The sequence below is a fragment of the Pseudopipra pipra genome, chromosome 7 (genome assembly GCF_036250125.1).
Source record: "Pseudopipra pipra isolate bDixPip1 chromosome 7, bDixPip1.hap1, whole genome shotgun sequence".
Taxonomy (NCBI): Eukaryota; Metazoa; Chordata; class Aves; order Passeriformes; family Pipridae; genus Pseudopipra; species Pseudopipra pipra.
This window is the reverse complement of record NC_087555.1, coordinates 32,320,305-32,331,899: the sequence shown is the minus strand read 5'-3', so window position 1 is coordinate 32,331,899 and position 11,595 is coordinate 32,320,305. Positions and strand designations below refer to the sequence as shown.

Sequence of the window (11,595 nt, the reverse complement as noted above, 5' to 3'; positions counted from 1 at the left end):
GCCACAGCCACATGCCTTTTGAACACTTCCAGGGATGGTACCAGGCAAAGGCAATTCAGGGTTTTATTCACTCCCATTCCATTGGTAAGATTGAGAACATTAAAAATAAGACATTAAAAATTTGATTTCTGGTACACCCTGAAATGGTGAAAAGCTTTGCATAAGTTTGGAACTGACTTCTGGCCAAATAAGGACGAAAAGATTCAGATAATTACACTATGAAAACAGATCGTAGGCTACTACTGCTCTTGTACTAAAGAAATAAGTAAGGGTTGGAAAACATTTTCAAGCAACAAAGTTTTGAAATATACCAGTCAGCACTGCAATCCTGCTGGATCTAGTTGAACTTTAGCTTTATAAGCTCAGTTTTGTAATTTAAGCACAAGACTTGTATGCTAAAAATATCCACCAAGACAATCTAGATGCCAATGTACAAAACTACAAAGGGTCTATACAGGAGGCAATATTGAAATTTAGATTGATCTATTTGAATTTTGATGATTAATATGTCAAACTTGTGTTTATGGTTCAGCAATGTGAGATAATATTGCTTAAAGAGAAATCTTGCCCCTTTATTTTATTGGACTGGCGCCTGAGTCCACAGCCACCTGAAGAACTGCATCTGGCAAGACTAATAAAATGAAACATGAGCTCTCATGGCCAGGGAGTTGAGCCTTTCAACTCCTTCCCTTGTAAAACTGTGATTGACTTGGCACCTTGATATTGAGAGAAATCCTATGCTTTTTGGTCCTCAAATGTAAATTCCACTGTAATTCAGTAAAATGAAAAGGACCAGCACTGCTGTTTTTCCTCGTGCAGACTCAGGAAGAACAGAAACTGATAGCAAAAGATTGCAATGGAATTGCTTAACAGAGTTGTTTCACTTTCCATATGAACTGCAGTATTTTTTTTTCTGCTCAGTGTCCTACTATTTCACAGAAAAAAACTGTACTCACAAGGACAAAAAACCACATACAGCCATGGGATATTTTCTGCAGAGTGCATTACATTAAGTGCTTTTGGGTGTGATTTAATGTTTTATAGTGAAATGATGCTTCTGTTAGCAAAAAGTCATCAGCATACTTTTATAGCCAATAGTTCTAGTATCTGTCTTTTGGCTTTGCTATTAAGGCTTAGCTAGACTAATCAGGAGCATTATTTGGAAATATTAGGTAATAAAGACCAGTCAGCTATGGGACACTAATGACTGCTCTGTTTAAATCTCACTGCAGCTGGGCAAACTACCTCGGTGGTGCTGATCCCCTCTGTGCCGGCTCCATGAGCCCTATAGCCAGGACAGGACCTGCCAGCTCCATCCTTTCTGCCTGCCTCAGGTTTTTGGCCCTTGCCTCATGCTCCTCCAGGGGGATACTTGAACTCCTGCAGCTGGAGCCCTAAGCTGCTCTCTCATTCCAGGGCTCCATCTGCCAGACGCAGCAGTTGAACCTGCTGCATGTATAACCCTGACTACCAGGTAATAAAACCAAGAGGGAAGTGAAAAGTCCACGTTCTACTTTATATACTAACTGTATTTATTGTAGATAAATATTCACCTATACACAGAGACGTGTACATAAAAAAGGGCTATTTGCACTTTCTCTGAAAAGCTTTTAGAGATAGTCATCTTTAATATTCCAGCACAGCATAGCTCACAAGCTACACAATATCCGGCAGAAGTCCCTTTCATTATCTGTAAAATGCCTCACAATGTTCTATTCATAATTTGCTCTGACATTAAAATAAAAATGTTAATATTCCCAATGTCTCCTTTCCTTAGTTTTGTTCCTCAGGAAGATCTGGCAGCCCACAGAAGCCAGATGGTGACTTGAACTTCCCAACCAAACGGCCTGGCTGCTGCTACAAATAGGGATGGTTTTGCTCCCTCCTATCTCATCCTGAAGGGCAGGTACTTAGTCATTCCTTTGCTCTGGAACTGGCTTTTCTATCCCTCCACTCAGGAAATGAACCTATTAATTAGAGATAGCTTAAACTAAGTGAGGAGAACCAATGCTTGAAGAAGGGAGTGAGACCACTGTGAGGATATTTGGAGGGCTAGTGGCTCCCTACGGGACATGGGGCCACCTCAGCTACACAGGTCCAAAGTGAAGCCAGGATATCAGTCAGCAGACCAGGACTGGGGCCAGTGGTGTTGACTAGGGAGGCCCACAGGGACAAGCCAGCAAGCAAGTTAGAACGGCACACACCTACAGCATAGCTCAGACAAAAACTGAGGGCCCAGGGCTGAGCTTAAATGGGTCTCCTCTCAGACAGGGACTGTGGGGTGGAGGCTGCTGGTAAGGCTGATTAGAGCCATTAAGATCCATTAGTGCCCAGTGAGCCCTGTCAATAGCAATTACTCCTTTTGATGGACTATCAAATTTGTCCCCAGCATGACATCAGATTATGCCATGAAGCTCACATCCTCACATTGCCGAGGCAGGAGCAGCAAACAAAGAATTGAAAATATCCCAAGACCCCAATATCAGAACCATTAAAACATTAAAATATTTTGAAAACAAACAAAAAAATAGCATGTGGCTACAGTACACCATGGGGTAAGGACTGGTTCAGATGTGGTAGGCACAGCACCCTGTCCTTCGAAGCCTAAAGGGTTGTGGAAGGTGGAAAGAGAGAGAAAGAGAAGAGTACAGACTGTATTTTGTCCACCTGAACACCAAACCTGAACAGTGGATTGTCCCTTGCCCCCTTTGGGACCGAAAATCCTTCCAACAGTGGCTGATGGCCTATGGTTAAACCCAAAAAGTGATGGACACCACTGATCCCATCAGTGCATGTGCTGGGTTGGCTGATCGTGGCAGGGCCACACTGCTTTGCTCCAGTTATGTGGGAGCATGGCACAGAGACAGTGGCACTGGTACTCACTGGTGGGCAGCAGAGCAGGCTGGTGGGAATCTGGGAAAAACTGCTGGCTTGATGGGGCTTGCCACTCCTGTGGAGGCTTATGGATGAAAGGGGGTTGAGGGTTTCCTTTGGATACACCTGAGGGGAATCAGGTTCCCAGGCTGGGCTGGGTATTTGGTCCCTTCCCGAGCAGGTGTTTCATTCCCCAGCTCAGCTCCTGTCCAGCCAGTCTCCATGAGGAGCCCAGCCTCCCGCACTGGCCAGTCGGTGATACTGTTTCTGCAGAGGGCTTTCAGTCCTGCAGCAGCAGGACCTGCAGGAATCCACCCCCTTGTCATATATAGCCCCTCTCCCTGTATCCCCTCAGGTTTTCAGAGAAGGGCAATGAAGCTGTTGAAGGGTTTGGAGTACAAGTCCTGTGAGGAGCAGCTGTGGGAGGTGGGGGTTGTTTAGTCTGGAGAAGAGGCTCAGGGGTGACCTTATCACTCTCTACAACTACCCGAAAGGAGTGTGTAGCCAGGTGGGGGTTGGGCTCTTCTCCCAGGCAACTAGTGACAGGACAAGAGGACACAGTCTTAAAATGTGCCAGGGGAGGTTTAGGATGGACATTTTGTAGAAATTCTTCACAGAAATGGTGATTTAACATTGTGTGACCAGTTCTGGGCTCCTCAGTAAGAGAAAGACAAGGAGCTACTGGAGATGATCAAGTGGAGGGCCACAAAGATGATGATGGGTTTGGAGCATCTCTCTTATGAGCAGAGGCTGCAGGAGCTGGGCTTGCCTAGAGAAGACTGAGAGGGGATCTCATAAATGCGTATAAGTATCTCAAAGGTGGGTGCCAAGAGAACAGTGCCAGAGTCTTTTCACTGGTACCTAGCAACAGGACAAGGAGCAACAGCCATAAACTAAAACACAAGAAGTTTCACCTGAACATGAGGAAGAACTTTATTTTGAGGGTGGAAGAGCCCTGGAACTGCTGCCCGGGGGGCTGTGGAGTGTCCCTCTCTGGAGACATTCCAAACCCACCTAGACACGTTACTGTGCCACCAAGCCCAGGTGACCCTTCTTTGGCACGGGGGGTTGGACTGGATAATCTCCAGAGGTCCCTTCCAACCTGACAATTCTGGATTGGAATGGGCTGCCCAGGGACGTGGTGGAGTAACAAGAAAGACTGGACGTGGCACTCAGTGCCATGGTGTGATTGGCATGGTGGTGTTCGGCCAGGGGTCGGACCCAGTGACCCCAGCAGCCAACGCGATTGACTCCGCGATATTCTGTGATTCAGCACTAAATCCCCCGCTCGCCCTGAGGACCCTCCCGCCCGCTCCGCCCCGGCGGGGCGCGGCCGCGCCACCGCGCGTCACGGCGGGCGGGGCGGGTCAGCCATCTTGGGCTGGCCGGGCGAGCAGCGGGCGGGGGCGGAGGCAGCGCCCGCCCTGCGGAAGTCCCTCGGTGCCGCCGAGCGCTGCCCGCCGAGCCCCGCCGGAGCGCCAGGGCCGCCCGCCGTCCCCAGCACCGCCGCTACCGACCAGCATGGCAGGGCGGCTCCCGGCCTGCGTGGTAGACTGCGGCACGGGGTGAGCCGCGGCCACTGACAGCTCGGGGCCGCCCGGGGCGGGGCCGGGCGGGTTCCGCCGCTGCTGCTGCTGCAGATGGCGGCGGGGGTCGCGCTGCCGGGCCGGGGAACCGACCGCGCCCGGGGCCGGCGGTGGGGGAGGCTGAGCCGGGCCGGGCTGGGCTGGGCTGGGCTGGGCCGGGGGGAGCATTCACTGCCTTCCCTTCCCCGCCCATCGCTCTCCGCCCGGCGGGAGCGGTGTCCCTTCCCTTTGCTTTCGGGGGCCGCTCGGAGCCTCTCGGAGCTTCCCCCTTCGGTCCTCGGCCGAGGTTTGGGGTCCCTGTGCGGCTGCCGGGGCCGGGGGTGGCCACCGGGGACAAGGCTCCGGCGATGCCCCGGGATGCGCTGGCTCAGGGGAGCGGCCGCTCTGCCCAGCGCCGTCTAGGGGGGAGCTTTTGTGTATTTATTTATTTTTTTTTTTTACGTGCGGATACTGTCATTTATTCTGTGATACTTCTCTCTCTCTCTGTGGAAGGGAAAAAATCCCCTCCCCCTCCCATCGAGCAGGCGCAGAGGAACTTCCTTAGTTTTGTCAAAGCCTCTTCCTGCTTTCGGGCTTTTATACCTTATAAGGCAGTTTTGAGTGTCAAACCTGAACCAAATCCGCTTTGGAAGCGCTTCTTTTCGTTCAGCAGCTGCCAGGCTGTGCAGAGAACGCGGTGCCAGTGGTATATACCGTAAGGAATGATTCGGGAGAAGGCCCTCGGGATTCGGGCTCCCTTCTCCCGGAGGTTTGGGCTGGAGGTGTCTGCAGGGAGCCGACCTGGGCGGGTTCCGCGGTCCCGCTTCCAGGAGCGCACTCGGGAAGTGAAAACCGCGCCGTGACCTCCCGTCTGTGGTGCGATTTAGGCATCGTGCATCAGTTTTTCATTGGAAAGGAAGGCACTGGTGTGTTTTCAAGGCTGTTTAGCTACCACTGATGGCATGCTGCTTCTTTAACTAATTTTTGTTTTGTTTTGTTTCATTTCTTGTCCGTCTTGCCAAAAATAAAGAATTTTCTGTGAATGCGCTGTAGTGTAGGTACAGGTAATTATAATACTTATTTGAAAGGGCGTGTTCTTCTGAAACTTGTTTTTGAAAGCACGTGCTCATCTTCCCCTTAAGGGAATCTGTTTGGTGTAGGACATTAATAAATTAGTCTTTAAGAAGAGGAGGTACACATGTGTCTGTCTCTAATGTGTGTGTCTAACAGTTGTATGCAGAAATCATACCTTTAGTTAAAGAACTAAAACCTTGAATTTTGTGGGATGAAGGAAAGTTTGCACAGCAGGAATGAGAGTGTGTAGCTCAGTGTAATGGAGGTATATGTGAGTTTAACGTGTATATTGCTGTTTATCTTTCAAAGCAAAAGTTGTGTAACACACTCCACCACATGCCACCAGAGGCTTTTTCCCATCACACATGCATGTGATTTCACTGAAAGCTTTCAGTGGTACCCTGCAGGAGCAGCATGCAAGCATAGAGCTGTGTAAGAAATGTCTTGGTCTTCATGTGAGAGGTGTACCGAGGGACACATGTGTTAAAACAAAAGATCCTGGGGAGGATGTGTGTGTAAGTACACCATTAATTGACTTCAGTGCACAGGACATACTTTAATCTTCTTGAATATGATGTTGACCAAGTCTTGCTCCTGTTTTATTTATTTCCCTCCAAGTCTTCACAAAATGCTCTAAGATGCTGTTTTATTGTACACTAGTATTTTGTATTTTTTAACACAGCCCAATTTATTCTGCTCTTTAGGCCATTCATTTCAGGTGCATTTCCTAATCCAAGGTTGTTCATCCTTGAAGTTCTGCTTCAGTACAGTGGGGACAAAGATTTGTAGCATTGGAATCGTTACAGAGTGTTGGAGTGGTTTGAATTCATTGAGTTCAGTAGACAGAGGTATAAAGCAGTGAATTTACAAAGGAAAGATCTAATAGTTAAGGTAAAGAGCGAACAGGTGGGTAGTAGTGCAGTAGGATGTGATAGCATAATCATACTCTTAGCTTTTAGTTTTTAATTGTTGTAGCCCTCCCTGTCCATCTCATTTGGTGTGTATAAGTGAGAGTGAGAACACAACACGTAAATTATATCAGCCGTGTGCTCAGTGCAGATCAGTTGAGGTCTCACCCAGGGTACTGTCCTGTCTGTCAAAATGAAAGGAAGCAGACGAAAGATAGCCCCTGAAAATAGGAAAAGGTGTTTTGAAAATGCAACCAAAGCAGAAAGGGTGAAAAGTACTGCCTTGTTTAGAACAAGTAAGGCGTTAAATGTTCACCAGTTTTCCAATAAGTAGGCTTTTTTTAGAGGGGGAGGTTGATTATTAATTTACAATCCAGGGAGAATTTACCTCACTCAGCAAAAGGGTAGATGTAGAAGAGATATTAAGGGTGTCTTCCTATCTCGTGCCTGTTGATCTGAGTGTTTAGTTTGGGGTTTTTTATGTGTAGGTGCATTTTTGCCACCTAAGACAGAGGCATAAGGAAGGTGACAAAGTTGTGCTTTTCAGCATCAGCCTGCGCAGATTATACAAATGATAAGAACCTCTTTCAAAGCATAAAGAGACCAAAACACAGAAGAGGTTGGGGAGATCATGCAATCCCTGTCACTTGAGGTTTTAACAGGTTAGTCAAACTTTTTAGGAGTCATCTAAGTACGTGTCATACAGCTGGAGCTGGGAAATGGGTGAAGTCAGAGACATGGCAATCAGATTATGAGTGCAGCAAAAATTCTTCCAGTGTTACGTTTGTTACCTTGAAATTTGCATTCTTTGCTTAAGCAAACTTGATACCTAGAAAATAAGGTAATTGATACCTAGTAAGAGCAGGTAAATACTTAATTGTGGTTTTAAAAAGCTGCTTGTCTGATGCAGTGTCCTCTTAATTATACAGTAAACTTATAGACATGAAATGAAAAATCTGAAGAGCCCAGTTAGTTTAACATAACTGTTAAAACCAGTATTAATTCTTTCTATAATCAGTAGCCTTGTCTGATTTAGTTCTAAACATATTATGGTTTTGTTGGGTAATCTATAGAACAACATTGTGGACCTTATTGTCAGGAAGTATTTGTCCATGTTAGTACTGAATTTGACTTCACTTGGCTGCTGAGAGCTCCTTTCTTTCCCTTCTTTGCACAATAGATGGGCATGCTGTCCGTGAGCAATGAGCTCTGAAGTAGCACCTGTGTGGTGTTCTCTTCATATCCCTCAAACAGTAGATTTTTAATGATTTTCTCTAAGTTAGTAGGTGTGCTGTGAATGGGCTTACTTCATATTGTGGTGTATCTAAGGATTAGACGCATTTTAAAGTAAAAAATAGGAAATAGAAAAATAAAATGGAGTTATTTCCATAAAGGAGATGAGCAACATACCAAAGAAGGAAAAAAGCTCTTACTCATTTTTAATCACAGTAGGCTGCAGTCTTTTACTCTGTGCCTTTTGGGTATTTGAATAGTTCTTGCTGCCTGTTGTACAGGCAAACACAGCACTGCCTGCAAGTCATGATTAAAAGCTCTTCCTACGCCACTTTAGAATTTAGCTTGATTAGGTTGACAAGTAGAAAGTAGATTTTAACTGTGTCTTTCTGTGTGAATGCACTTTTTTTCCTTTAGTATAACTTATATAACACTGAATTAGCTCTTTCAGGATGGCAGATAATTGCAAGTTTCAAATTAATGGCTCTTCAGCTGAGCTGAAGTAAGTGGCTGTGTAACTACTGCAGTTCCAAAATGAGAACTTAATTTTAGCAATGAAAGGCATATGAAGGAAATTACTTGTATTTTCTATACCTGAACTTTCCATTTTCTCTAGGCTTGTGTGCCATTTTTCTGTGGCTGTCAGGGGATCCATTCAATACTTGAGTGTCACTGGTGACCAGCTTCTTCAGTGTACCCAGGAGTCTTTTGTTGGAAGGGTTGTGTGTGTTGGTTATCCTCTTGAGTCAGTTGGTTATGTGATTGTGTGGAAAAAACTCAACCTGTTGTCGTGGATCTTGCTTTCTTCTGCTTCCTCTACTCTGCTAGCCTAGGGCCCTGTTTTCACTTCCCATATACAGGTCACAGAAATGGGTGTGGTTTTTTAACTACTTCTGTCTTGAATACTAGGGAAGAGTTAAAGGTTTTGGGGTTGACTGCAGAAAGATTTCCTGTTCTTGATGGGAGCACAAGATTCCCGTGGTACCTCATGGCAGTCTGGGTTCCCTCTGAGGTGAGAGCCAGGAGAATTGAGGCTTCTCAGGATTTCCAGGATTTCTTGACGTAACGTTGCAAGCTGTTCTTTGGAATGAACCACATTTATCTGAGAGTTTCTTGGCTGTTCAGTCTCTATAACTGGTTTTGCTGTGAATAAAGGAAGGATTAACTTTTGGGTACATGGAAACTCAGAGAAGTGGAGGCTGAGTGGTGCTCAGGTGGAGTGCAGTGCAGGGAGCTGTGCTTTGGGGCATTTCCCTACAAACCCTACTGCTCTAGTTAATCTTCATGCAACACTTCTGTAGGTTCATACTCTTGAGTAGAGCAAACTATTTATGGGTTGAGTGTCTTCTGATGTGAAAGGTTATGAAAGGATTATGTCTTCCTGTTTCTTGTCTGGATTTTCGCCTGATATTGCCTTTCACGGGTCTTGTTCTCATTTGCACTAATCTCCAATAGACAGCAAAGATCTGTGAGAGGTGCAATCCAGTGGTATAAAAGCAGGGTGGGGGAAGTTACAGCCTTTATTTTTTGTGCTTTCCAAATTTTTTGGTATCTTACACTGGACCTTGAAATTATTTTTCTTTCCTAATGTTCCAGACATGGGTTATTTCCACAGGTTTTTCAAAGCATAACTTCTGTTTAGGATAAAGTTTCAACACTGTGATATTTTTGCAGTTAAGCTGGATATCTTGTCATGACTTTCTGTGAGTTCCAGTCTTCATGAAAACGTTCTTTTTTGGGATGAATTTTCTGTGTGTTGTGTCATCCCAGAAGTAATTTTTCAACATGGAAAGCATGGACAAAATATTTCCTTAATGGCATATGGAAAAAATACTCTTCCAGGGTTTTAAGGATATCTTTTGCTTGCCAGTGGCTGAAGTGGTTAGGGAGGGAGGGGAAAATGCCTCATCCTTAAAGTGCAAAAAGGAGCTGTGCTAGATTAAGAATTGTGGTTTAGAAAAAATTTGCAAAGAGATTCTAAAGACTGATGATGACTTATGGTGTTGTGTTAAATGATTCTAATGCATCACAATTCATGTTGCAACACTAAATGTTCTGAGTATGCAATATAGTTAAGAATGATAGGAATTCAGTTAGGAATATATATATATATTCCTATACACACACACACACATATATATTTCTTTTGTAATGCCATTGCAGGAATCAGTTTATATCTTATTCGAGTGCATTTCAGAAGCCATTCAAGATGCATGGCACTTTCCGGTCTTGTTTCTGCTTTGCTTTTCCTGTGTCCCACTTAATGCTTGATACAGAGTAAATGGGTGGTGGCATTTCAGGGTAGAGCACAAACCCCCTTGCATCCATGGGCTGGATCTGTAAAGTTAATGGTAAATGAACCTCCTTCTGTGTTAAAGAGCTCCTGGCTGGGGGGAAAGGTTTGAGGGAGGGCAGGGTTGTAGGTGTGCCTGGGACAGGGCAGGTTCTGTCCTTGTTCCTTGGTGTGTTTAGTACCTGGCTTGGACTTTCTACCCAGAAAGTATGTTGATTGCCTGAGTCCTGTGGACATTTACTTGTCTAAAATAGTTGAAAATACAGTTTCTAGCAGCTCAGAAATACTGCACAAGTTCCTGAGTAGTAATCCATACTCTGTATTATTTCATAGGCACAAATAAGAAACTTTGCAGTGGTCATTGGTTTCAATTTGCAATTGAAAAGTTTCAACATAATGTTTCAACATTTAGTTTCATCATTGCAGACTTTCTTTGGGAAGTGCTAAAAGGCTTTGACAATTTCAAACAAACTTTTTTAAAAAACTTTAATGAACGTTTGTCCAAAATTAAAAGACTTTAAGGAGATGATGTTAAGTTCAAAGGTGAAATAACTAAAGATATGCTTCAGTTTGTCCCCAAGGAAATTGCAACTTCTTTTGTGCTTTGTGTAGGAAAAAGAATCTCTATTGGTATAATTTTTAATTTTTGGTTTCGTTCACTGAACTAAAATATATTTAGCTGTACTAATCTAACAAAAATCATCCTTGGGTAGATGCTTAAAAAACCAGTTGGATTGCAAACTCGTTAGTGCCCATAGCAGGATTACTTTAACCATCAAAATGAAGTATCATTCCTTTCCAAGCACAAGTGATGTACTGCTAGGGTTTTGTTTATTCAGTTATCAAGGAGGATTATATCCAAAATTGAAAAAGTCATTGTTCCATCCACTGACTTAATCTAGAGTATAATACGATTGAATCTTTTTTCTTTTTGTTCTGATCATGAGTTTGCATTTTTAGGAGTAGATGGAAAAACTCTAGATAAATATAAGTTTTTTTATTTTTCCTGAGGTTTCCTTTTTCTCTTTATTATTCTCTTGTGGTCATTGCAAATGTTTGCAGCTGTGCACAGGATGTGTTTTGGCATGCTCAGTTTGTGGAGAGCAAGATGCAGACAGGAGGTTGTCTGTTGATACTTTTATTTTGATTGTACCCTGCTATCGGTGAATGAATCCAAATTTTAATTCTTTACTTGATGCAGTATCTCTTATCCAGTTTTTCAGTATTAGTATTTTGTCGTGACTTGCCTTAGATGTAAAATGCTGTTTATCATCTGCAAGAGCTTTCACAATAGGACTGCTTGCATATTTACAGTCAGACTTCAGAATCTCTGTGATCCTGTTAAATGAGACCTGCTTTTTATATTAAACAAGATCCAGTGGCGTGGTTTTGTCCACAGCTTAGTGGGGCATTTTTTTCTACAAGCCAACTGTTTCTAATCGGAAACCGCCTTTTATTAGAAGCGTGGTGTAACATGATAAATATGTAATCTGGTGGTTTAATGCAGGCCTGTTCTTGATGGAAAACATTTGCTTACCTACTGGAATGCTGAAGTGGTAACTGCTGTCCAGAGAGGATTGTCCCAACACACTTCCAATGTCCTACAGTGCTTGCTGGGTTCTCCTGCTCTCCAGTCCCTGCGCTCCCA

At 44.3% G+C, this 11,595-nt stretch overlaps 1 protein-coding gene across 1 annotated transcript in view; it reads left to right on the top strand.

The window, feature by feature from the left end:
• The first annotated feature begins 4,258 nt into the window (after positions 1 to 4,258).
• The window catches only part of ACTR3 (actin related protein 3), a 29,597-nt gene continuing 22,260 nt past the window's right edge, over positions 4,259 to 11,595 (top strand). Inside the window, exon 1 of the mRNA XM_064661528.1 lies at positions 4,259 to 4,439. Within this exon, the coding sequence (XP_064517598.1) occupies positions 4,396 to 4,439 (44 nt within the window). The 5' untranslated portion in view covers positions 4,259 to 4,395. The remainder of the gene's footprint in view (positions 4,440 to 11,595) is intronic.